General features: G+C 53.8%; 12 protein-coding genes across 12 annotated transcripts; 5 read left to right on the forward strand and 7 right to left on the reverse strand.

Annotated features, from left to right (window-relative positions):
• Window positions 1-122: 122 nt before the first annotated feature.
• AYL99_01460 (hypothetical protein) lies at window positions 123-959 on the reverse strand (the record flags this gene model as incomplete). The annotated part of the gene is made up of 1 exon (XM_018832976.1): window positions 123-959. One exon carries the CDS (start codon window positions 957-959, stop codon window positions 123-125), a length of 837 nt encoding a protein of 278 aa, XP_018698855.1.
• Window positions 960-1,675: 716 nt separating this feature from the next.
• AYL99_01461 (hypothetical protein) lies at window positions 1,676-2,461 on the forward strand (the record flags this gene model as incomplete). Its single annotated transcript, XM_018832977.1, has 2 exons — window positions 1,676-1,828; window positions 2,156-2,461. The coding sequence occupies 2 exons, from the start codon at window positions 1,676-1,678 to the stop codon at window positions 2,459-2,461; spliced, it is 459 nt and encodes a 152-aa protein (XP_018698856.1).
• A 167-nt stretch (window positions 2,462-2,628) lies between these two features.
• On the reverse strand, window positions 2,629-3,798 carry AYL99_01462 (hypothetical protein; the record flags this gene model as incomplete). The annotated part of the gene is made up of 1 exon (XM_018832978.1): window positions 2,629-3,798. The coding sequence occupies one exon, from the start codon at window positions 3,796-3,798 to the stop codon at window positions 2,629-2,631; it is 1,170 nt and encodes a 389-aa protein (XP_018698857.1).
• A 458-nt stretch (window positions 3,799-4,256) lies between these two features.
• AYL99_01463 (hypothetical protein) lies at window positions 4,257-4,775 on the reverse strand (the record flags this gene model as incomplete). Its single annotated transcript, XM_018832979.1, has 1 exon — window positions 4,257-4,775. One exon carries the CDS (start codon window positions 4,773-4,775, stop codon window positions 4,257-4,259), a length of 519 nt encoding a protein of 172 aa, XP_018698858.1.
• Window positions 4,776-5,293: 518 nt separating this feature from the next.
• AYL99_01464 (hypothetical protein) lies at window positions 5,294-6,449 on the forward strand (the record flags this gene model as incomplete). Its single annotated transcript, XM_018832980.1, has 5 exons — window positions 5,294-5,327; window positions 5,387-5,434; window positions 5,499-5,510; window positions 5,613-6,362; window positions 6,418-6,449. The coding sequence occupies 5 exons, from the start codon at window positions 5,294-5,296 to the stop codon at window positions 6,447-6,449; spliced, it is 876 nt and encodes a 291-aa protein (XP_018698859.1).
• Window positions 6,450-6,610: 161 nt separating this feature from the next.
• On the reverse strand, window positions 6,611-9,100 carry AYL99_01465 (hypothetical protein; the record flags this gene model as incomplete). The annotated part of the gene is made up of 3 exons (XM_018832981.1): window positions 6,611-7,193; window positions 7,246-8,719; window positions 8,773-9,100. 3 exons carry the CDS (start codon window positions 9,098-9,100, stop codon window positions 6,611-6,613), a joined length of 2,385 nt encoding a protein of 794 aa, XP_018698860.1.
• Window positions 9,101-9,771: 671 nt separating this feature from the next.
• AYL99_01466 (hypothetical protein) lies at window positions 9,772-11,000 on the forward strand (the record flags this gene model as incomplete). The annotated part of the gene is made up of 2 exons (XM_018832982.1): window positions 9,772-10,562; window positions 10,583-11,000. The coding sequence occupies 2 exons, from the start codon at window positions 9,772-9,774 to the stop codon at window positions 10,998-11,000; spliced, it is 1,209 nt and encodes a 402-aa protein (XP_018698861.1).
• Window positions 11,001-11,074: 74 nt separating this feature from the next.
• Window positions 11,075-12,017, reverse strand: AYL99_01467 (hypothetical protein; the record flags this gene model as incomplete). Its single annotated transcript, XM_018832983.1, has 2 exons — window positions 11,075-11,842; window positions 11,907-12,017. The coding sequence occupies 2 exons, from the start codon at window positions 12,015-12,017 to the stop codon at window positions 11,075-11,077; spliced, it is 879 nt and encodes a 292-aa protein (XP_018698862.1).
• Window positions 12,018-12,350: 333 nt separating this feature from the next.
• Window positions 12,351-15,483, reverse strand: AYL99_01468 (hypothetical protein; the record flags this gene model as incomplete). Its single annotated transcript, XM_018832984.1, has 3 exons — window positions 12,351-14,086; window positions 14,154-15,152; window positions 15,207-15,483. 3 exons carry the CDS (start codon window positions 15,481-15,483, stop codon window positions 12,351-12,353), a joined length of 3,012 nt encoding a protein of 1,003 aa, XP_018698863.1.
• Window positions 15,484-16,608: 1,125 nt separating this feature from the next.
• On the forward strand, window positions 16,609-17,649 carry AYL99_01469 (hypothetical protein; the record flags this gene model as incomplete). Its single annotated transcript, XM_018832985.1, has 1 exon — window positions 16,609-17,649. The coding sequence occupies one exon, from the start codon at window positions 16,609-16,611 to the stop codon at window positions 17,647-17,649; it is 1,041 nt and encodes a 346-aa protein (XP_018698864.1).
• A 521-nt stretch (window positions 17,650-18,170) lies between these two features.
• On the forward strand, window positions 18,171-18,730 carry AYL99_01470 (hypothetical protein; the record flags this gene model as incomplete). Its single annotated transcript, XM_018832986.1, has 3 exons — window positions 18,171-18,208; window positions 18,291-18,497; window positions 18,676-18,730. The coding sequence occupies 3 exons, from the start codon at window positions 18,171-18,173 to the stop codon at window positions 18,728-18,730; spliced, it is 300 nt and encodes a 99-aa protein (XP_018698865.1).
• A 469-nt stretch (window positions 18,731-19,199) lies between these two features.
• Window positions 19,200-22,892, reverse strand: AYL99_01471 (hypothetical protein; the record flags this gene model as incomplete). The annotated part of the gene is made up of 2 exons (XM_018832987.1): window positions 19,200-22,831; window positions 22,883-22,892. 2 exons carry the CDS (start codon window positions 22,890-22,892, stop codon window positions 19,200-19,202), a joined length of 3,642 nt encoding a protein of 1,213 aa, XP_018698866.1.
• Window positions 22,893-24,866: the final 1,974 nt, after the last annotated feature.

Here is a 24,866-nt window from a genome sequence, read left to right on the forward strand (position 1 = left end):
GTTTCGTTCCGTTCATCTTTCCCAAGCAAATCATTCGCGGATGGCCCGTCTGTAGAGACCAAGGTGCTCAGTTGTGCTTGTCATAAATGAATCTCCCGTCCCACTCTCCTCCTGACCGTCGCTCACCCCTCCCCCCATTCTTCTTTTCGTTCTGTTCCTCCTCTTTCTGTCACCACGCCTTGCTCCTCCTTCGCGTCCACCCTCGTATCATCCTCGTGTCCGGGCTGAGGCTCATCTTTCATCTCTACATCCCGCACCCCTTCCTCGCTCCTCGCCGCCGCCATCCCCACGACGTCAAGACCAGAACCAGAACCAGAGATGGCCATCTCGCCCAAGAGTCCCAACCGGCCCCTGAGACCTTTAACCATGCGCTCCAGCCTGTGGATCTCAGCCTCCTGCTCCTCCACCGTCCGGGCCACGTCCGGCAGCCCGGTCACGGCCGCGCGGGCTTTTGCGAGACGCTGCTTCAGCGGGTAGATCTGCGCGGGGAGGTCTTTGAGGTCCAGCAGCGGCGCGCCGTGGAATATGGGTGCCGTTGCGGCTGGGCCTGTGGCTGAGCCGGCGCTGGGGAGAGGTGGTTGCGATTGCGATTGCTGTGAATGTGAATGTGAATGTGGCTGTGTTGGTAGTGTTTGACTTTGCTGCGAGGGTGTGCTCGATGGCGCGGTTTGAGACGTCGGGTGGCCATGCGACGACGATGGCGGCGGATGTTGTGTTTGTTGTTGTTGGGGAGTTTGGTGGTGGCCGTTTGTCTGGGCTTGTGTTGTCTGCTGCTGTTGTTGTTGCTGTTGCTGCTGCTGGAGTTGCTGCGGTGGGTGGTGCAGGATATTCAGCCGCGCAAGGAGGAGCCAGATGTCCGGGAGGATCGAGAAGGTCGAGGGAGAAGGGAAGGGCGGGATGTCAGGATGAGCTGTTGCGGGCGTGGCAGGCGACGTGTTGGTGTTGGACGTGGAAGGCATTTTCTCTCTCTCTTTTGTTTCCTGGACTTGCTTGCGTCTGCGTGTCCGTTGGTGTCACTGCTATTGTTTCTGTTCCCCCTGTTCTTCCTCTCCGCCTCTTCAGGATACGCGGCGCTGCACCTGTAGGCGTGGTGATGTGGGACGAAGAGAAAGCAAGGCCCAGACGCAAGAAACGCAGTTGGAGATGGATCATCAAGACCACCACCCTCCTTGACACGAGTGAGTGGAGAAATTTGGGGGGCACACGTATTACATAATAATTGAACACCGTAAAGCTCGGATCATTTCTCCCCCGAGAGAAGAATGATGGAATCTCTGCCAATGGGCGACAAAACGGCAATGCGGGGGGCCTGTAATTAATTAATTACTACTCCGTAATTAGCTACGGACTACTGTACGAAGTAATCATCGAATACGGTATATGTAATATGTAGTATCAATTATCTTTGTCCAGACGTTTACTGGTTACCTAGGGACCCTTACTACACTAAATAAAAAGAAGTAATAAGCACCATGTTAATAGTTGAAGTCAATTAGCCCTATACTACTACTCTACTACTGCTACTACTACCACTATATCTTATACTTTGTATCCCAAATCTCCCAGCTCCTCCCCCAAGACAAACAGTAATTATATACCGGGGTCAGCTCCGATAAACGTGTACCCAACCCAACCCAACCCAGGGGTGTCTGTCTACTACTCCCAAAAAGAAAGGATGGCCACCAAGCAGCGCATGCTCAAGCTCTCGCTCTTCGCGCGCCGCAAGAGCCACCTCTCCGAAGACGAGTTCCAGCGCTACTGGTCCGAGACGCACCGGGCCCTGGCCACCGAGTGGTTGGTGAAGTACGGCATTGTCAAGTATACGCAGGTCAGTCAGTCCAGTCAGTCCGTATTTGCCTACGATTCTGTATGTCTATTGTCCATGCATGGACTGCTTGGGTTGGGAGAGATCTATCTGAGGAGGCTTAGATGCTCGGGGTATCTATCTTCTTCTCTGTGTGTCACATACAGTAATTCCCTCCCTCTTAGAGAAGAGAAGAGAAGAGAAGAAAAGAAAAGAAAAGAAAAGGGCGCATGCTCTCGTTGTACAAGAATACTGTCATACCATACCACATCGCATCACGTCACATTCATTCCCCTCCTCATTCACTCACTCACTCACTCACTCATCATCCATGGGACCGGGCGGAGACAGTACCACACGCCCTCCCACCTCCTCCCGTCCGCGCTCGCCGGGTTCCCCGCCCTGGGCAGCGCCAAAAAACTCGACTTCGACGCCGTGGGCGAGTTCCTCATGCCGGACCTGTCGTGCTTCCAGCGCGCGCGCGAGGACCCGTACTACGCCGAGGTCATTGCGCCCGACGAGCAGCGCCTGTTCGACTGGACCTCCGTGGAGTGGACCGTCGGGTGGGAGGAGGTGTATATCAAGGACGGCAGGGTGGTGGATATGCCGTTGGGCGATGTCGAGGTGGTGGAGTCGAATTCGAAGTCGGGTTCCTGAGTAAAGGTATAGCCTAGGATAGGATAGGGGTAGTGCGGGAGATGTAGTACTGTTCCAGGCAGGACAAGGATTAGGAGGAGGAGGAGGAGGAGGAGGACTCTGTCTTGTTGCCCATATTTGTGCCTCCGGGTGTCAGTAGTAGGGTTATAACTCCATAACTCCATAACTCATAGATCGTTGAACCCAATACAAGGCTTCTCCTCCAATCCGCGATCCGCCACGGCCCACGCCCACGCCCTGCCCGCCTCGCCCGTATACAGGCCGACGAAGTGGTCGTCCCGCCCCGCCTCGTTCAACCACCCGATGCTTTCGAGGGCCTCGGTGGACATGCAGTTCAAAAAATGCTGAAACTCTGACTCGTCGTCCAGAGCCAACGCATTGCCCGCGATGCCGTGACACAGGCAGGGCGGTTTGGTCAGCAAGCCCCTCTCCCAGACGTCCTTTTGCGCCGCCGTGACCGCGGCATCGACCAGGACCTGCAGGCTGGGGGGGAAATGCCGACGCAGCGGCCGCAGCGCCAGCACGGCCCCCGGTGCTCCGTGGCAGAACTGCACCAGTTTGTCGGATCCCCCGGTGGAGGGCAGCGAGGACGGGAAATTGCCGCTGGGGAGCTGTACCGTCTCCAGCAGCCACGAGAGCAGCGGTTCCACCGTCTGTGCGCACGACGGCGCCGACAACACCAGTTGACACAAGATGCCGAGCGTGCCGTGTGCAGCGCCCACGTACGGCTTGCCGTGCCACGTCCAGGGCTGTTTCGAAGCCCAAATCCGCCGGATCGTCTTGCGGATGGTCGTTTCGATCAGGTCGCTCGCTTTGGAACCCTCCCCAAAGCTCGACCGCGCCAGGCGCAGGTGGTACAGGTATCCCGCCCGGCCGTACAGCCACTCGTCCGACCCGCCGGAGCCGTTGATGACGGGCTCATGCGAACACAGTTCCTGGACCAGGCTGGGGTCCTGCTCCATGGCGGCGCGGATGGCGAGCTGCGCCAGGACCTCGTTGCCGATCCCACAGTGGTTCGCGTCCACTCCCACGCTCTCACGCCGCCCGCGGGACTGGCCCAGATCCAGATACGCCTGGGCCCAGTCGAGCAGGGACTGGCCTTTGAAGACGAGGTCCGGGTAGAGGTGTGAGAGACGGAAGAACAAGTACGCCACAGACGTGGGACCGTAGTACAGCCCGTGGAAGGTCCAGCCGGTCGAACAGGTCTGGACGGGCGGGTTGTAGGTGTTGATGCGCGTTAAGGAGGCCAGGAGTTCTTCGTAGGCGTTGGCGTTGGCGTTAGCGACGGAAGAGGATGGAGATTTGTGGCTTGGGAAGTGTCGGCCTGACGAGGCCATCTTTGAGCTGGGGAATTTTATCCCTCACTCTCTCTCTCTTTCTCTCTCTCTCAGGGTGAGTGATTGATGTTGTTGGGGAGTGTGAAGGAAGAAGGAAGAGTGCAGAACGATATGTATTGTGTATTGACTGACGTCGTCGTCTGACCATCATTTTGACGCACACATGTCACTGTAGGGAACATGCTGTACCACCACACGTTCCTTTCCACAGATACCACAAATGTTCTCTGAATTGCCAGCTAAATGCTCACGATGGGCGACGAGTCGATGGCAGCCCATCGAAATCACTCGACATGATGGATCTGTCGACTTCCAACGGCGACAATAAGACAAGGAAAGCTAATTATTACTCCAACCACGGGGGGGAGTTCAGGGTTACTGGACGACTATGCATTGATCGTTCTGAAAGTATCCAAAACAGTGGATATAGACAAACAAACCCTCTCGTGGTCTCCATCTCACGGGGGCGTTGATGCTTGGTTCAAAGGCAGCCTCCTCCATCTCACCCTGATCAAACGGTCCTCGCCCTCAAACTTCAGGGGGTCGTCCAAGCTCAACACGAGGTATTTGCCGTCGCTCTCGTCGACAAACTTCATGATCCTCCTCTGGTGGTCACCCCGCAGGTACGGCAGGTTCGAGTATCTCATGTTGTGGATCAGGATCGGGCGGCCCTTGTCATCGCCGCGTTCGTCCAGGTAGAACGCCCCCGTGTAGGCGACATAGTTCCTCCCCACGGTCGCCCATTCGGCATCCGAGCCCCCTTTGGCGCCTGATCTCTCCCCAAAGGGCTTCTGGCCTGGTGTCTGCAGCTGCGCCGACATATAGCCGTCGGGCGTGTACATGATGATGCCCGTGGCTTTGTCTCCCATGGGATAGTACTTGTTCGATTCATCATGAGGCAGGTAGGCGCAGTATTCAATCAATTCCCACGCGCCGATCAGTTGAGACCGGATCGAGCCTGGATCGCCAGCCGCCATGGTGTCACGTTTGCTGAGGAGTGGTCGATATGGGATGGATCTTGGGAACAGGACGAGGCTGGGCCGGGAATTATATAGATACCCCAACCAAACCTGACATCAGCTGATGGAAAGCCTTGATTCTTCTCGAACAGAAGATGTCTGAGGCCCCCCCTTCCCCTCTCCACCTCCACCGAATAAATAGTTTTCGTTCATCCACCGGTCGGTATAGGTGATCGCAGATCTTTCGGGATAGCCGAGCACGCCGAGGGAGAACCGGATCCCCGCGTTATTGTACGAGGAGTCAAGATGTCACAACAAGGGTTACCGCATCGAGCAATGTCTGCCTTGGCTGCGATATACTTTGTGTTGTCGGCCTGAGGCGTTGTGGATTGGAACGGGAGTCTCCTCGGTAATTGAGGATTTGTCTAGCAGTCGGGAGACCTCTAGACCGGAGGTCTGGTGTACAAAGGCGAAATAGAAGGCGTCGAACGAAGAACTGATCATCTCAGATTGGGACCGGAGAACTCATTCCAGCCATGACAGAGGTCAAGATCGCCGACAGCGACATTGGTAAGCTGCAAACACTATGGGATTCAGGTCTAGGCAAACTGACTGGTCCGCTCGGATAGGGGATAAGTTGCGAGGGAAATCTGCAATCGTGACCGGTGGTTCTTCAGGTGAGTCTTTAGTTTAGAACGATCAAAGACCGAGACTGTAGACTATGCTAACGCCAGGGACCAGGTATCGGCCAAGGTATGTGGTAGTTGTTGGTGCCAAACAGGCCACCGAGGTTTCCGTGTCTCTTCGACCATGTTTTCCCCCAGGTCGACATCACACTGAATTCCGCGGGTACAGGTATTGTTCACTATTTGACCAAGTGTGGTGTCAAAGTCTTGATCGGCGACTTGCAGCCACCGACCGACCCCGTCGATGGCCCGGTATACCAAAAGACGGATGCCGGCAGCTGGGACGACCTGCTTGCCCTGTTCAAAAAGGCCAAGGAGTTGTTCGGTCGAATCGACATAGTCGTCCCCAATGCCGGCTTTGGTGACCGTGGCGACTACTACTTTAAGCAGGATGACAACGGAGATCCCATCAAGCCCGAGTTTGACTGCCTCAAAGTCACTCTGGTCGGTCAGATGTACACGGTGAAGCTGGCGATGCATTTCATGCGCTACCAGGAGCCCCAGGGCGGAGTCATTGTGTCGACGGTCTCTCGAAGTGGCTATGACTGCCAAAGTATCCCCGTCTACGCCGTGTCCAAGCACGGCATGATCGGGCTGATGCGAGGACTGAGGAATCATACGCCAGCGTGGAATATCCGCGTGAACTCGATTGCTCCTCATGTCACCGACACCGCGGCGGTCAGAAGAGTGGAATGGCTGATTCCAGAGCTAAAGAGAGTCGGAATCCCTGTGAGCACGGTGGAGGAAACGGCGAGGGCCGCGGCCTTCTTGGCAGCAAATGAATCGTACAACGGCTGCACCATCAGTATCATGGGGAGTGAGTACCGTGAGCTGGAGAGTGGCGTGGAAAGGCATAAGAGAGATGTAATGGGAAACGACCCGAGATTCAACATGACCCCGGAGCAGCAGGCGGTGATGGGTAAGGCTTTCCCCTGCTGGCTTGGAGGTATCTGCCTGCTGACTGCTGATCAAAGACAATATCTTTCCCCCGGCCTCGAAGTGGTAAGTGTTGGAGAAAAGTCTGCCGGCTCTGTGCAGCTTGGAATGGACACATGAGGGAGCATATCCTGGGGCCACAGTGGACCAGACAGTCACAATGCGTGTCGTTCTCAACCGTAGGCGCTCGACGAGGAGCCGGTCGTGGATATGTATATCTTGTATGTTCTCTCAGATAATGCAGATGTGGCTCTCGCCTCGGAAACGCGCGTTTGGACCCCAGTAATACCTACCCAGCGCTTTGTCCTTTTTGCTGGTCGGAGGCTCTTTGATGGCCTCGACATCCTCATCGAACAAATTCAAGATCTTGGTCAACCCGACTCGTTTGTATCTGATCCCGTGGTCTCCATCGGTCGCCTGGACGAGAAGGCAATTCAGATATCGGTCGTCTTGAGAGACTGGTAAACAAAAGACTTGTGCGTCAGGGCCGAATACCGAAGGCTCACTGGCAGGACTGTCCAAGTATACGATGGAATGCGAGTTGCCGATCGGCTCACCCTTATGCATCAGACGCCAGCTGTAGCGCACCGGTAGGTCTTCCCGCTCGGGCTCCTGGTGCTTGTGTCTGTACAAGCCCTGCGTGAGACAGTGCAGAGGACCTGGAAGAGAGGAAGCTAGGAGGAGTGTTATAAGCAGCTTGTGTCTTGGCCAGGTGAGTATCCTTAGAGTCAGCAGCGTCAGCAATATCGACAGGCTGACGACGGTAACGGCAAGGAATGTGCTGGTTGGAGAATACCATTGCCACTGGGTCATGCTGTCAGTGAGTGAATCTCTGTGAGGCTGCTGGAGGACGACTTGCCATAGACCCGCGCGTCGAAGTCGACGAGTACCGATCCTGCTCGGCATCGGTCAGCTCAATCCTCCTTAGCACACCCTTCAGAACAAGATAGCCGTCAGTGAGAATGCCAAACATGTCATCCTCGGTGCGATAGGTCAGTCTGACCACCTGGACCTCGACCAGAATGCCCTCGTCCGTGGTCTCTGGAAACGTGACACCGCGCGAGGTCTCGACCGAAGCCCAGGAGAAGCTGGGAGCACGATACCGCTGTGGTCGAGTGTTCTGCAGTGGCTGTAACGTCGTCCCTTCCTCCTCATCGTCATTGACATACCACAGTAACTGGCTGGCGAGGTAATTCTGCCACATGCCCGCGAGATATTGGTCCTCGCTCCCATCCAGCCTCAAGATTCGCGTCATCATCCTGGCAATACCGGAGAGTGCAATGAGGCGGTCTCTTTCATCGGTCAGTTTCATCTTCGTGTAGACCTCAACCATCCGTTTCCAGACCTCATACAGGTACAGCTTTGGGTCGACGGCCTCCACCATCCACTTGAGTCCCGAGGAACGGAAGGCACTGTGCGAAGCCGCCAGCCGCAGCTCACGAAGTCGCCTGCCAGTCTCCCTGTCCATGGCCTTCAAGCGAGCTTGGTCAATGAGCAGACCAGCCTTCATCTGAAGATGCGGGAGACCTTCTGGGCGGCATTCCGCGCGGTCCAACTCACGGCATTCGAAGGCAATTTGATCCTTACACCAATGCAGCACTCTCGGTGCCAGGAGTCGTTCCTGGAATACCCATGACCGCGTGTTGACCGGGGCATTGTCAACATATTCATCCCAGAATAGCAAGTCGGAAATGGTACACTCAACCACCTTCGGCTGGTCTCCAGAGAGGTATTGTGTTTCAAGGCTCACGGTATCGAACCATTTCCGCTGGGGATCGCGCTGGTTAAAGAGCCCGCCCGAGCCGTCCATGGCTGCAGTGGCTGAGATGTTGCAGTAGCTGAAAGCATATACTTTGTCCATCTGCGCACTCTCAAACAGCCAGTCCTGCTCGTCGCCTTGGATGATGCAGAGGGCGTCGATCCATATCCACCGCACACCAAGCTCCCGGGCACACTGAATTGCCTGCTGGAACGTCGTGGAGAGACTGCTCAACGGTATGGCGGTTTGAAACTGGGAACGATTATGCTGTCGGAGCTTGGGAATCTCCCCCCGTCCCCATCGATGGCTCAGAGTAACGTATCTGCCTTCAAAGGGTGGTTGGTCGTCCTGTTTCTCGGCATCCTTTTGTGACACCAGTCGTACCATTTCCTTCTCAGGCTCAGGCATGGCTCGCAGATCTATCAGTCGTGTCGGATACCACTCCGTGTTGAAAGCGTTCCTGCATTTGTCATGGGTTCTTTCGCACACTTCGACCCATTCTCTGGCCAAATCGAAGACCCCGGCATCAGATGTGATTGGACTTCTAGGGGTGTTTTGGAGATGACTCGGCATAGCAGCGTCTTTAGTCATGTCAACAACGGTGCTCGATTGGGCTGCAGCAATGGTAACATACCATTCTGTTTTAGGACGAAGCTCGCGATCGTCGTCTTCGTCGCCTTGGACTGTTCGAGCTCGATGTCCAGACGATAAACTCCACCATAGCGAGGAAACCGTTGCAACAACGCACAGAGGTACCAATTCCTGTCTGGGCCGACCGGAGGGCTGATGTCGAGATCTCCCAATTTCTCGTCGATGACACGACAGATATAGCAGTCCGCATCCGCCGCACCTTTGACATTTTCTGCCGTTTGGTGGTGCCAGAAACTCAGCTCCAGCTGTGAGCCAGAGGCACGACGCCCTGTGTGCGAGAAAAGCATTCCATGGCACACCTTGCAGACCATTGTGAAGGGTTCGAGGATGTCGAGATGGCATGGTTCAGGCAGGAATGGGATCATTCGAGGCCAGGCCGAAAGAGATAAATGTATGAGGCTCTTCAGCCCGAGACTGCCGGATCCCTGAAACAACAAGGGTTGAAGCCAGGGTCCCCATGGCCAGAACACCATTGTCCACCGTTAGTGGACTCTGCTGGGTAAGTCGCATCAAGGGATCTTAGCTGCGAACCCCATACCAGCAAATGGCATGAAACCAAGGCCCCCAGTGCCTAGAAGCCGTTGCATAAGTAGCGCCATGGAAACAAGTGGTGCCAGCGCATGTCACTACACCACAGCGTTGACGAACACACACCTTCTTTGGAGGGGCCGGCGTCTCATTTCGTATTGTATTTCCGGCCCTCGCCCCGTGCCCCCCTTGAGAACGTCTGCAAAAGCAACGCCAATCAAAGGCGCACACTCAGATACCGACTGATGTTTGGCTCCTGGTCACTTGTCTTGGAACTTTTGGTGACCTCCACAAAGCATCACTCCAGACTGGCCGGTTGCGGTTAGATTTCGACAAGTTGAAGATAGGTTGATACATATCTGTGCAAACTCGTGGGTGATGGGGAGACATTGACCAGCGACTTCTCCGACTTGTAGGCTGTGGCAAGTAGAGCAGAGACGTATTCCTAGCCACCATGCCCTCATTTATCCTCCCGAAAGTCTCTCCCAGCGTCGAGGTGACGATCCCGACGACCATCACCCAGGACGAGCTCCTCGCATTCCGTCCTTTCAACAACTGGCTCGCGACACTACAGAAATCCATCAAGGTGCAAAAGTCGGAAACAACGCACGCCTTCTACGACAAGAAGGATCCCTATCAGCTGCGTTCCATCAATGTCCACTCGGTGGAGAGGTTTGGACCTCGCATCGGCTTCATCCTGATGGAAACGGTGGTCCAGAACGCCGCCGACCCACGACCGTTGCCGGGCATCGTCTTCCTACGCGGCGGCAGCGTCGCGATCCTGATGATCGTCCGGCCCGAAGGGAGCAGCGACGAGAGATTCGTCGTAATGACACAACAGCCCCGGATTCCGGCCGGGAGTCTCACTTTCTATGAGATCCCCGCGGGCATGATCGACGACTCGGGCACGTTCGTGGGCGCTGCGGCGACCGAGATCCGCGAAGAGACGGGCTGGCGAGTCCCGCAGGCGGAGCTCGTCGACATGACGGATATGGCGCTGCGAAACTCGACGGGCATTGAGAGCCACTTACAGAAAGCCATGTACCCTAGCCCCGGCGGCTGTGACGAATTTATCGCCTTGTTCCTGTGGGAGAGGATCATGTCACGCAAGGAACTCGCAGAGCTGCGCGGTAGATTGACGGGCAATCCCAGAGAAAGAGAGAAGATCAAGGTGAAGCTGGTCGAGTACAAAGAGCTGTGGAGGGAAGGAGCGAGAGATGCAAAGACGCTGGGTGCCTGGGCGCTGTACGAGGGTTTAACAAGAGATGGCCTTTTGAAGTGAAGAAGGAGAAGAAGGAGAAGAAGGAGAAGAAGGAGAAGAAGGAGAAGAAGGAGAAGAAGGAGAAGAAGGAGAAGAAGGAGAAGAAGGAGAAGAAGGAGAAGAAGGAGAAGAAGGAGAAGAAGGAGAAGAAGGAGGGGGGAGAAGAAGAAGAAGAAGAAGAAGGAGAAGAAGAAGAAGAAGGAGGAGAAGGAGAAGAAGGAGAAGAAGGAGAAGAAGGAGAAGAAGGAGAAGAAGGAGAAGAAGGAGAAGAAGGAGAAGAAGGAGAAGAAGGAGAAGAAGGAGAAGAAGGACAAGAAGGACAAGAAGCCGAAGAAGCTGAAGAGGCTGAGGATGATGAATGCCCTTTGGACCGCGTGGACGAGAGATCATTGTCAAAGATTGCGTCCTGGAGATCTTGCTGACCATATCTGCGGAAACTGGCTACCTTTTACCATCGTCTTTATAAAGCAAAACCCCCTCCTCATCGCCGTGGCTGTCACCCCGTCCCCGTTCCTCTAGCGACACCCAGCTCAGCCAGCACCTTCGTCAGCCCCAGCCTTTGCCACTGTTCTACCTGTTGTGTATTCGTAACCCAAACCATGCCCATCATTCCTGCGGCGTTGGCACTCGCTCCTTGAACTGCCACTTTTCGCCGGGGTATCACCATCATCCACCGTTTCGTAAGCACCATGTTGTGAGGGAAGTAATCCAGGGTGTCCTCGGAGCAGGTTCGCCAAACTGCATGGGCCTCGTGGCGTAACCACTGGTATACTGGAAGCAAAGAATCCAGTGTCTCCTGCACTTCAGGCTGGAGACGTTGAACAAAGTAGCTGAAGGCAATGCCTTCCGGATCCAGAGTCTCCAGGTCGGGAAATAACTCGAAGCCATCCGAGCAGGGAATCACCTGCATGTGCTTGTGTGATCTGCTGCAGCCGGCCTCGTTCCCACAGTTGAACATGACAAAATGCTCATGGCTGAGATGGTGAAGCACAAGCCATGCGGCCGCGAGGTCCGTCTTGTCGAGATCCTCGGTCTGCCGCCGGAACGAATCGAGGGTCAAGATCAGGTATTGTGGCCGAAAGACGGCAAACCGGTTTAGAACCAGCAGATGCGTCCCTTGGACCTTGGTCACCACCAGGCCTGGGTCGGCATCGACGAGGTCGCTGCCAGGCCCATACTTGGGCAGTTGTTCAAAGGCGGCGTTGTTGGTCGCATCAGCCGTCGCCGGCTTCAACGCTAATTCTGGACAGATCCGGAACTCGAACTTGACATGGGAGTCAGAGTCTCTGCCACGGAGGACGAGGGAGGCAAAACGGAATTTATCTCACCCCAAACCCTTGATCCTTGATTCTCACGACCGTCTCAGGACCGTAGAGAATGACCTGTCGAGCGACCAAGTCGTCGAAAGCTGCTAGTGCCTGCTCTTCGTCGAACAGCATATTCAACGGGCTTCAAATCGAGTCCGGGATATAGACCAATAAGAACCTCATCCTCGTCACATTTGTAAGAGTCCTGTTCGACACTGATTTTTTATAAAAACATCGGGGCAAAAAGAACGGCCCCATCAAGCCGAGTTGAGAAATTAGCGGCGGCGTAATTCTCTGATAGGCGGTTTTTGATGTCATAATAGTAAAATCGCTAAACTGACAGATCAATGGAGTCCCTTATTTTGTGTAACAGCAGGTATCTCGCCTACATTCAGATATAGCAGCGCTCTATTCTTCATAATATCGCGTGGTATTTCCCTCGGTCTGCTCTGCAGGTGCTCGCCTTCATGACCTTTTTGGGACTGTTTCCCGTCGCAATGCCAGCAAACCAGGAAGAGTGACTTGAGCTTCTTCATACATGGGTTCGAGTGGGTGACCCTTTCTCACCAAAAAGAGACACTGTGAGAGTAGCTTTTGGGCCGGCTCTTTAATACGTGGATCGAGATGGATGATGTCTTTAATCTCCGCCTCAGGCAGGACCAGTGACCGGTTTTCAAACGAACGCATAGCGCTCTTCATTTTCTGCACATCGTCTGCCAAAAGTTCCGTACCTTTGAAGACCTTGTCTCGAATGGGTGCCAGCTCGTCCCTCAGGTCCAGTAGCGCTGCTCTGGGCATCTGACTTAGTAGGAGGGCAGAGTACTTGTGGCTGCCGGCAGAGACAGCAGAAGTTGAGAAGGTCTTTTGGGAGTCGCCTGCATGGGCGACGGAGGACATGAACTGCCACGAAGGAACCTCGTCGTCTTCGAGAAAGATGAGCGTTTCATTCTCAGCACGCGAAGCGTAGTCGAAAGTCATGGTTGCCCTGTATGGGGCGTCGAATATCTCGTGGCAGAAGGGGCCATACAGCCAAGGTTTCTCAACAATCCGATCCCGTGCCTTCAACAGTTGAACCTTGGCGTCTTCGCCGGTATCCTTGGTCAGAAATTGGATGACACTGTCTCTGTCGCTGGCCTCGTCAAAGAGATCGGCGAATTTGTATAGCGGTGACCGAAAGACCGCTTCCGGCAGGTGCTTCGACAGCAGGTGAAGGGAGTTAGAAAGATCTTCCGCCGCCTCTTTCGCGATCGAAGAGCGTTTATCACAATTGTCGCCCACATCCCAGTGACCTCCTGCTTCGATGTGATTCCAAAGTTGTACAAGATGCTCAATGGTATCCTCCCGATGGCCAGGATCAACTTCAGCACGGAAGTATCTGCCATAGTCCCGGCTGAGTGTCGGTTCATCATAATACAGAATTTGGTGAGCGTTCGCCGGGTCATCGAAATAGTCGTCCATCTGCGCAATGTGGTCCTCGTTGACCGGTTCAAAAATGTAAAGTTTCGCCCTAGTCTCACGACACCTTTGCAGCTTGCGAGGTCCGTCTTTCAGGCTTGCCGACAAGATCGGGAACACGTGGCGGATATAGACTTCATCCAGCTGATTGCGCTCGCCTTGGAAGAGGATCTCGTCCACAAACACCGTAGAGTTGGTGATCGTATTTGGTGGGACGACCATTCCATCTGCAAACAAGATAGATCGATGCATGAGGGCTCTCATATAGTTTTCGGGAGGCACACCAAAACGATTCATCTTGGCATTGACATTGTCTAGCGAAGGGCTGAAGGCCACGCACTTTGCAGACGGTTGTCTGGCCATGGTATTCGCCAGTCTGGGTTTCGTTGAGGCTGGCCGCTGCCGGAGAATGGCGGCAAGAACGTCCTCGATCAAATGGCGACTCTCGTAGTTTCCGACTACCCAAGCAACGCCACTTGAAATCCGAAGCGCTCTGGCAGCTTCTTCCACCTTGCCTCCGCATAGCAACGCCAGCCCGCTGAGGGCACTGACGACCCATGTCTGGGCGTGATGCCGAGGAGGCATGTGGAGCAAAGCAGCCTCTTCAAGCCTTCCATGGTGCGAAATCAGCTCTTTGAGGCCTTCATTCAACGTGCCGCAAAATTTCCGCTTGGCTCCAAGACTGAGTAGGCCTTCGTCCTCGAGAATATGGCTGAGCGTTTCCCGTACCGCGGAACAGCTCTTTGCTGGTCCGACCTTATTCTTCTGTTAGAATGAGTCTTGGGACAAAAAGCACGAGAGGACTTGCCTGACACTCTTCTTTCTGGAGATTCATTTGTTTCAGGATCCCATTCCAGTCCTGTCTTGGCGACGGCCCCCGATTGAGTGTCTGTAGAAGTCTTGGAGGAGCCCTTTCTCCGCTCCTCTCCTCGAACAGAATGATAAGGTCGATCAAGAGCAGTTGACACCAATCGGGTCCCAAATCTTCGGCCCACGACGTGATCTTTTTCTCAAAACGAGGGAACTTGCTTTGACCAGAATGTCTTTCTCCGAGGAAATATCCATTAAGAAGGCAGAATCCAACGGAGGAGTCCTCTTTGAGGTCCATACTCAGGGTGAGGCCTTCAATTGATAACTCCCACGGGCTATAGGGCAACGTGAGCCAAACAATCGAGGCTTGCCTCTTGTTTGATAGGAAACGAAGATAGTCGAGGTTGTCATTCATGTCACTTCCACTGAAGCCTGCAACGAGCCACACCGTTCGTTTAAGGAGAATATCGAGCACATCAGTTGCAAAAGAAGGCAGGCCTTGGGCACGTTGCAATCGAGTGTCAATGCAACTGACTGGATCATAGCACGAGCCATGGATTTTGAAGAGGAATGTTACCTTGCCATTTCCCAGCTGCGGCATAAGAGATCGTATGAAGGCGAAGGCCTTTGCGCCGTTCACAATTAGAACCAACTTTTGGTCCGAAGAGGTCAATGGCAACCGGGTCGAAATCTCCCCGCCGTCCACGTGAGGATCTCCGACGACCTGGTAAAAGAGCGACGTCTTGCTCTCGATAGCCTTCTCCAGGTAGTTGTCAAAGTTTGTGGTCATCACTGCAGCAACTTCCCCAGTGGAGAGCAGCTCAGCAGCCCATGTGTGTATCTTGTTGAAAGCAAAAGCACCATCGTCTTGCTTCTCAGCCTGAAACGCATCCAACACCTGTAGATATTGTTGACCAAGACGTCTTGAGATGACTTCGGTAACCATGTAGTTGGGCACGGTCTTCTTGAGTCGGTTGAAAAAGCCCAAGATTTCTGCGGACACTTGTCAAGACATCAGCACCCGCTTATTCCGTATTAGCCTTGATCCATGCGCACCTGTATCAGGTCGAATGGCTTTGATGGCGACATTCAGCGCCGACGTCCACAACAGTTCCACAAAGTCGTTCCACATTGGCAACTGTGCTGGCTTAAACGTGGAAATAGCAGCACCTAGGAACAATGTGGCTCTGCCTTTCGCCTTCTCGGTAAAGGAATCGATTCGCGCAGCCGCTTCACCCAAATTGTGACTTTTGGAATTCCTTCCGGCCTCGTGCGGAAACTCTATCACCCCGACCGCGGCTGCCTGCTCGAGCAGAGTACCCTTCGCCTCCATGACTGCTGAATGAGCCGTGTTGGGAATGACGTGGTACGATGACTGACTCTCAGTCGTTAATGACAACAGAAACGATTGTTAGTAGATCAGGTCTGGCCTCCATTGATGGGTGCTGTTTCTTGCGTATTAAAAATAGTGACAGTTGTCTGCCATACTGTGCCATTAAGTCTTCGATTTAGCCCGTTGGGTGCAGGTGAGGCTCAAGAGAATATGAAACGCGCTAGAACGAGACCACTTTCGCCAGTCATCAGGCCAAGGAGTCCAGACGGTCTCCTGGAAACTAGCGGCAAGGCAGGCAAGCGGCTGCCAGACTCTACCTTGTACAGGCTCAGGGAATGCTGTGTGACAGGAGTCGCATCTGAGTTGAGCTGAGACTAGAAAAGGAGTTCTGTGTTTGCAATACGACCGAACAGAACAAATACGAGTATCACTCGAGGGATGTCCGACAGACTGGCCAACTGTGATTGATGGAACGGAACGCCATGGCTTTGGCTTGTCTTTGGCTACCTGATTCTGGTTTATGCATCGAAGCCTGGGGCGTGCCGACAACAAATCGAAGGGTTCTCATCAGGGCGTGGGCATGTGCTCGCTCTCCTGTAAAGCCACGTAAGAAAAGAAGCTTACGCCGTTGTCGCATGTGAGTGGCTGGGGAGGAAAGGCGTCTGGAGGTCGATGTATTCGGAAATAGGCCAGAAGGACCTCAGAGTAGGAGAATGGAGAGGCCACGAGGGCAGAAAGAGCTCGTGGATTTGATATCGCAATAATAATAATAATCAATGACAGCGGAGTGGATTTTCCGCCCCAAGGACACGCCGATCAAAACGTTCAAGTGGAGCCTGGAAGCCTCAACCCCGCCCACAGTTCCAACGCTCTGGGGGCTGCCCTACAGTTGCAACCTGCCCACACAGGCGCACACCCGCCTAAACCACCGCTCCGAATCTCATGTCAGGCATGAATCGTACCCCACGTGACCGAGAGACTCAAGCGAACCAATGAAAAACCTGTCATGCCTTGTCCAGCCAATCAAATGGCACTAGAAACTGCGCACATTTTGTATCCCACCGTAGTCGCTCTCCAACTTGCTTCTCTCTATCAACAATCCCCTTCGCCTCCCTGACCTTCGCCATGGCGCCTTCTCTTCGGAAATCGTGTGACGCTTGCTTCGCGGCAAAGCGTCGTTGCTTGCCTCAACTCCCACAATGTGCAAGATGTTTTGAGAAACGACTAAACTGCACCTACGCCTTGGAGCCTGTGACCAATCTCGAGACAGATAGCTCCCGTCAGCCGCATCCAGCCACCCAAAAGCCTTGGGAGCCAGTCCCTCCCATCATCTTCGATTCGGTCGCTTCGGCCCATGAAGCCGCCGTGCGTTCCTACTCCTCCCAGGGTTCCCAGACGCTGCCTGTCATGGCGAATCCGGAAACGCTGATGCTGGTCGTAGAGCGTCACCTGAGACCTATTCCCGGGCTCACATTCCAGCAAAGGACAACCCCCTACATCCATAGCCAGGTGTTGTTGGCTTCCCAGCCGAATCCCGCAAGCCTGGATCTTCCAGACGTTGATGACTCGGGGACAACACTAGCCCCCAGTTCTGCCTTTCTACAAAGAGCGCAACAACACCTGCTGCTGCTAAATATTGAACGGCTAACGTTCACTGAGTTCCTGTCTGCATTCCACAACCTAGCGGCTATCCTGCTCTCCTTAATCTTGAGTTTTGACCACTCCTCTCCCGAGGCTCAACTACCGCCGACCCTGCTTGATCTCTGGACAACATGGACAAACCATCTGCACAGGATAATCCCACAAACACTCAGTAGCAAACTCTCGGCATGGCAGGCTTGGTGCACTGCTGAAAGCGCCCGCAGAACCCTTCTGTATATCATCCTTATCGATGGAATGGTGGAAGTAACCCAAAAGGGATTCTGCCATTACCGCCCCATGGTGGAGTCCCTGCCTTTCGATGCAAGAACAGGCCTCTGGGAGGCAAACACGGAAGAAGAATGGCAAGCAGCCGTGGCAGCGGACGACGGTGTTGAGTCTAAACTGATCTCATGGGCGGAGTTCATCGCAATTGGAGGCCCAGAGCCTCGCCAGAGCTATGACGGAATGCTTCAGCGAATGCTTCTTATGATCCAATTTGGCAGGGCCGCTGCTGATCTCCAGTGACCTGCCTCGTACACAAGCCACCGCAATCTATTCAGCGACAGACGCCCGTACCAAGTATTCCCGTTATGTTTCTGCATGGCGAGGCCAGCAGTGTCCACCCAAAAAGGTACTCCGAATCTCTCCTGAATTACACGAGTGGAAACTAATCCTATTGACGTTAGATGCCTTTCTTGCTCCACAACAACGTGGGCCGCCCAACGTACCACAACCTATATGGAAGTATTTGCCCTGGAAGAAGAAGGAAAATGACAGTGTCTGACTCGCCAGATGCTCCTCGCAGAGTATGGGTTACTCTCTTGCCTCGAGAGTGAGCCTCTCTTGTCTGACAGTGGATTTTCTTCGAGCGACTCCACTTCAGGATGACGACGACCCATCTCGAACAGTCAGAAGACGAGGTGAAGTTACACCGAAGGCATATAAAAGAGACGAAGCGACCACGGGCGCCCTGATCGAATGCAAGCCCTGCTCTTGCTGGCTCAACCAACCTGCCCGGTACAACAACTCGCCATTAAGCTTGAAGCATGGAATATAACCAGGACCTCCCCAAAGGCAATCCCTTGTAAGTCCCTCCAGCTATCTCAACTCAGCGACAATTTCCTGTTGTCTTCCAGTGAATGATAGTAATCTTCGCGGGCACATAGGAAACCAGTCTACTGCTGGGGCCACAAAGCTCTCCCTGTCCAACGAGGCGTGGTCACGTATGCCGTCTCTCCGAACAGGCTAAACCCATTGGCCAATGGTGTGCACAACGCCGTGTTCAACACGTACCGCCGAGCAAAGAACCAGGTACTGTACTGGGTCCCGCCGCTGGTCGCAGCGTACCTGCTGATGGACTGGGCGAATCGACGGTAAGTTATATCGAGTCTTTAATCGTTCCTATGCACAATCAGCCGAGAACTTTTTCGAAATGGATGTCCAGCGAAGAAGGAAACCTGGATCCCTGTGTTCTCTCCTCTTTTCTCTCCTACGATGCGACATTCTGAGCCACATGTATACGCATACTAACCGGGACCGTTGGAATAACAGGAACGAGTACCTCAATTCCAAAGCTGGGCGGGCGGAGGCAGCCGGAGGCGACTGACAGAGACAATCGATACCACGCAGTCTGCGGCGCAGGAGCGAAGAGGAAAAGTGGAAGAGAACCCAACCCAGCCCCGTCGAACTCGTTGTACTACAGTCTCATCGGTCTGGGTGGTCGAACACTGTTCCACCTTGCGTAGTCCGATCAAATGCATCCAGGAGGGTTTTGTCGGATAGAGTCATAAACATGTTTCTTCAAGATCGCGAGAGAAAAAACCCTTATTATTGGGCCACACTTACTGCATGGTAGAACTCGGTCTACGTTTGACGTTACCCGTAGCAAAAATACAGCTCATCGCTCGTTCTTCGCCTGTCGCCGAGGATTCGCTGGTCTTCCTTCGCCCTGTGTATTCCTTCTTTTATTTTACACAAACCAAATCCTCGTTTCGATGTTTTTGGCTCCTCTCAGCATACCATTGTAATTAAATGATCCTACCAAGTCCATTCATCCGAAGTCCCTCCGCGACCGCTCATACCATGATATACAGCTCGTCCCTAGGCAACCCATCCTCCTTCAAGTTTGGATAGTACGGCACCATCGCATCGGCGCTGTGAACGTACGCATCGTTGTAGAGTCTCCAGTATGGAGTGCGAACTTTCCTCGCCGGGTGGAACAGTCCTGCCCACACGTAGTTCATCACAATGCCAGTACCAACTGCCATTCTTATTGCCTCGATGGCCTCGATGATCCTGTCAATGACATGAGGCGACGTCTCGAATAAGTTGGGGTAGAGAAGGTTGAGGAGATGCACCATGGCGTCTTCACACCCGAGACCCATAACACCTAGAGCGACATGTTTGACGACACTGGCGGCCGTCTGTCGGTGGACTTGGTCCCGGTCAATAAGCGCATCCTCCAGTAAGGGTGTCACGGCATAGACATAGTCCTTGGCCATTTCGCCGATATATTCGAAGAGAAAACTCAGGGATTTCAGCACGCCGTTCTGCACATTTAGTTCAGGGACGCGGTATTCATTCATCAAGGCCGGTAGCACCGTGAATGGAGCGCATGTTTCAGCAACAATTCCGATAGCCACTGCTGTGCACACGCGGGACTGCCGCTCTTGGACACGCAGATTGTTGAGTAGGGTCGCGAGAACATCCTGCGGACCAATTGCTTTTGCGATAAATCCGAACGTGTTGTTGGCGGCTCGACGAATACCCTTCTTGTGTGCTTTCAGCATATCCAAAAGTTCAAAGCAGATACGCATCCACTCTCTTGCATTGACAGATTCAGGGCCTCGATCCGCAATACGTCCCACGAGATCAATGGTATTTTCCTGGACCTTTTCGTGGCGGTTGCGCAGAATGGGGGTTAGCCGCGGTAGCAGGTCCTTGATCGGTGGCTGCATTTGGTTTATTCCCACCACGGTGACAATGGACCGGAGGGCACCCAGGATGGATCCTAAGACTTCGGGATACTCCTCGCCGAGGTACTCGTAGAGGACGACACCAAGCTTACCCATCAGAGCATCTTCGCCACACTGCCTCATGACCATTGCAATACGCGAAATGAGGTCTGCGGCTTGCTGGCGAACAGTGGCAGATTTGTTATTCAATCGCCAGAGAATTGTGCTGACAATCTGTGGGAGGTAAGGTTTGCATCGCGTGCCTAGAGCGTTGACGACTGTTCCGAAGCCGTTCAGCATGACAATATCCTCGATACTTTGCTCTTGGAAAGCGTGGAGGATGCCGTCCACGAGCCGCTCTTCGAGTCGTTCACCGATATCCGCAGCGCCGAGAGAGGCGATGACCTTTTCAATAGTTTCCACAGTCATCTTGCGGTAAGCCTCGCTTTCGTCTTTCAGATTATTGACGATTCGCTCGACAATCTCGCTGACACCGACTTTCTGACCGAGATCAACCGTCGTCTCCACGACTTGACGGTAATTTCTCTTATCAAGTGCCATTCGGCGGACCCAGAAACTCTTGAAAAATTCTTGTAGCACGTGTTCCTTCAGATATGCAGCGGTGACACCGTCGGTGCTCGCGCACTGAGAAACAACTTTCAGCACGACTTTCTTCATTTCTTCGTCCGGCGAGGCGAACTCTCGAAGTAAAATTTCCATAATCTGGCTGGTGTAATAGTTTGCATACTCCTCGTCCATGAGAGGAATGATGTAGCCCACGGCTTTCAAGAAGCCAGCAAGCCCTTTGCCTCGTTGCTTTCTCGCGCCCGTCCAGAGAGGATTGAGAATATCGTCGAAGCTCTCGATACCATATGGATTGGCGGCCTCGGCAAGTGCAGCGATTGCCAGTGAAGTAACCGTCCTCACCTTTGCTTGTTCGTCACTTAGATTGTCGGCAATACAGTCGACCAAGCCTTTGAGATGAGGCAACACCGCGCAACCCATCAAAATGGGGATTTGCTGCACGATCTTGACCCCTGTGTGTCTCGCTTGCCATGACTTCTTGCTTCGACAGACTGCACGTAGGAACGGCAGGAGTGCTGGAATCCCCAATGCTGAAGCCACCACAGCGAACGCCCTGGCTGTGGTGTTACGGACGTATTCGTCCACATGGTCGATATCCGGGCGCATTGTACTGATCATATGAGCCAGGCCAGCAGCTTTTGCCAGATTGGAGATAATTTCCCGTCCTTCCACACGAGCGTAATAATCCTGATCGATAAGAAGAGGTTCAATCACGACCAAGATCTTGTGCACGTAGGGCCTGATCAGGTCATCGAGTTTGTAAAGAACACGGTCGATAACCTTGACGAGTAGATGGCGTTCCTGGTCTTCCAAGGACTTTTCCATCAACAAGGGCAAAATCTGGTTGAACAAGGGCCCAGCTCCAAACTGACGCGCATTGTCAGTCAATTGTCGGAGGGCAGTCTTACGCATTGGCGGAGTGCCGTTCTTGACTTTGAGCAGCAGGCGCATGATTTTTCTCTCTTTCAGCTCTTCGACTGACATGGCATTTTCATCAGCACCATCGACGAGTTTGCCGAAATAGGTCATGTCCTCAGCCTTGAAAAATTGAAGGTCACCCACACCGGGAATTTCAGTGGGAAGTTGCTTGCCCAAAATTCTGGGGTTCTCTGGCTCTTGCATCATGAAGCCGCCTATGCCGGCTGAGGCGCTCGTGGCGGGAGTGGCAACGACTTTTCTGGCGACAGGTCGGATTGGGGCATATCCGGGAGGTGGTTCGAGTACGGTGTAACCCTCAGTAGGAAGCATCATATCGAGTTCTTCATCTGACCAAGGAGCGTTTCTTCCAGTGATGTCTGTCCCGAAGCCTACCTGTGCCATTTGTGAGGGGTGCATTGGAGTGGCAAGTCCGGCATTGCCCAGGGGAGTCGCTGATGGAAGTGCAGGCGCCTGATCCCATCGGGAGCGTTTTGTTGGCGCTGGTGCTCCGTCCGGGGCTGGAGCCTGATCCCATCGAGAACGCTTTTTCACCTCGGCGCCCTCAGGAGCAGGAGTAGCCTCGCTGGAAACGTCCCATCTCTTCTTACGCTTGCGTCCCGTTGCCTCGACAGTGGACCCCGCGTCCGCATTCTCCTTGTCCGATTCTTCCTTGAGTGTTGGTTTGTGCTCGACGGCATCACCATTTGACTGCTTTTCGGCAATGAGTTTCTTGATCCGTTCCTCCTCGCGTTCAAGATCCTGCAATTGCATGACCTCGCGGTAGGTAGCACCTTCAGTGACGCCCGCGTGCTTGTTTGCAGCAAAGGGATCGGCTCGTGTAGGGGTCAAAGGGCCACGATCAAATCTTCGCTTCTGGTAATCAGTTTCACGATCTGCTATTCTGGCAGATTTCTCACGCCCAAGTAGAATATCCTCTTCCTCCACACCATTTCCCGCTGCGAACTCGTTCATTTGATCCTTTGTCGCTGTATACTGCCCGACAAGTCTCCGACTGCTGTCTGCATCTGGCATCTCATCGTCTTCGCCATCGGTGGGGAGAGAAGTGTGATAACCCGCGAACTTGTCGGCGCCATCGCGGTCGTAGAGAATGGTATCAAAACTTTCAGTCAAAGACGCCTTGGTGGATGAGTCAGTGCGTTGAGTGGATGGATCGAAGGTCTTTGAACCTTTCTTGCCGGCTGCCTGAGCATTGCGCTCTGCCTGCAGGCGCCGCACAGTATCGAAGTCGGCTTGAAGTGACGTTAGCTGGACGTTCGGAGTTGATCGAGCTGGGTGCTTACCGTCCGACATGTTGCGCGCCGTGACGACCTCGATAACTCTTTGAGTAAGGAGAGACAAGAGGGAGGGTATAGAGGAGAAAGGTGTTGATTCGTGAAATGATTGTCTCCGCAGTCACTTCATTGCAACAGCGAGAGGCGAAAAACGAGAGAGAAGTCTAATTTGTCACTATCTTTGTCTGAATAGTCATGTGACCAGGAATTTTTCTTGGCTCCTCCTCACTTTAGTCGAGAAACCGTTGGTCTTCCCGGCTAGACGACGTTGGACCCCAAGCAGCAAGCACCTGTCTCTATGAACGGTTCAGCCACCAATATTCGTGAAGAGAGGTGCGCATAGACTGTTACATTCTACCTGTTACCCGTTTCTGCACATGTGAATCTCGTATGGGCCCTGCAGTACCCGACACTTGGCACCAAAAAAGTATGAGTCGAACTCAGTGGCGCGGTAGAGAAATGGTGCTGGGTGTGCACCCGTAGGACAGGGGAGGTCGATACGGGCGCTGGTGGTGGCCACGAAAAGATTTTCCTGCCTAAAGAGGCATTCTCCGGGGCCTAGAATGGCCAGGCTCCAGCAGTAGCAGGCTGCCAGGGTCAGTTAAAACTAATGCCTGCAGCAGAAGTAATTAATATCCTAAGCACCCGCTAACTGAGGAGGTGCATGCACACCAACCCCACACTGCTTGGACCTAATGGAAACGGCCTACTAGCCTGCACCTCCTTTCCCCTTCCCACCGTGCCACTCCCTCCCACCACCAGCTGCACGAGTTTACCGTCCTTACACTGCCAAATCGCCAGGCCCTGTACATTTTCTCCTGGTGATCTCCCAATCGCTGTGGTCTTGCGCTGGGCAATACCACGCACGTCGCTGACCTGGACGTCGCATCACATCGTTCCTGCATAAGGCTTTTTCACATTCCAATTCTTACCCCCGGCATCTCAACTGTCTCTATTCGAATGCCTCCGATGTTTCATTCCCCCAGCCGTTCGCTCGTCTCTCTGACCTCCGGGTAACGTCGTATTCAGCATCTTGCTCGATCGCCCTGCAGTTTGGTAATCCTTTAAACCCAGGATTTGTTTTTGTCGTTATATTGGTTGCATCATCTCGAAGCGTACCGAATCTGCTCTGAACCCAATGCGACGAGGGCAGGCCGAATAAGTGATTGTCCGACCCTCCTCCTCGCAAGGCTCCGTTCTCGCTTTCCCCTTCTCCAATCCTCCATGCCAATGCCAGGTTGCTCAGATCACGGTCTGGCAGGCGCCCGTCGAAGGAAATCGAAGCAAAAGACTGGTGCGCGCAGTCCGTACCCTCGTTTTGGTACAGAATAGTTGCCGTGGTGGCAAGGACAAGATTTGACGTCGATTGTTCGATCGGCGAGAGGGCTCGTCGGGTCCTAGACGATGAAACCGAATGAATGGGAGGAGATGGCAAACGTGGCAACCCAGACAAGGTCCAGATCACACTTGATTCAACGGAGATCCAGCCGCCAGGCTTCGTCCCGGGACAGGCATGGCAAGATCTTCGAAGAGTCAGAACACACCACCATTCGCGCAGTGACGCCAGACTATATAACACCTCGCGCCGACTCTTTCGATGCTAATCACATCCACTCTCCAGTACTGCAGCCCACACGCACGCGGCATTCACAGAGAAAACGGGAGACCTCCACATCAGCCTCAAACGCCGAGGAAGACAGCACCATTGACAGAAGAAGGCGGAGGGCACAGACCAGAACAAGTACAAACGAAGAAACTCCAGTGGATGTCTCGCCAGGATCCTTCATCACCAAAACTCGCAAGAGGCTCGGGTCCATAGCCACAGGGCTGCCCATCCTCCCTCCCGATGAGGCTCACGGATCAATAGGGTTCCCATCAGTGGTGCAGAGTCCCGAATATTTGGACCAACATGGTCCTCCCAAAACTCCTCGCCGGCCATTTTCCCCCGATGACTCGTTTAGCGCGAGCGCAAACAGTCTCCGTTCTCCCAAAC

This window comes from Fonsecaea erecta, assembly GCF_001651985.1.
Source record: "Fonsecaea erecta strain CBS 125763 chromosome Unknown Scaff1, whole genome shotgun sequence".
NCBI classification, from domain to species: domain Eukaryota; kingdom Fungi; phylum Ascomycota; class Eurotiomycetes; order Chaetothyriales; family Herpotrichiellaceae; genus Fonsecaea; species Fonsecaea erecta.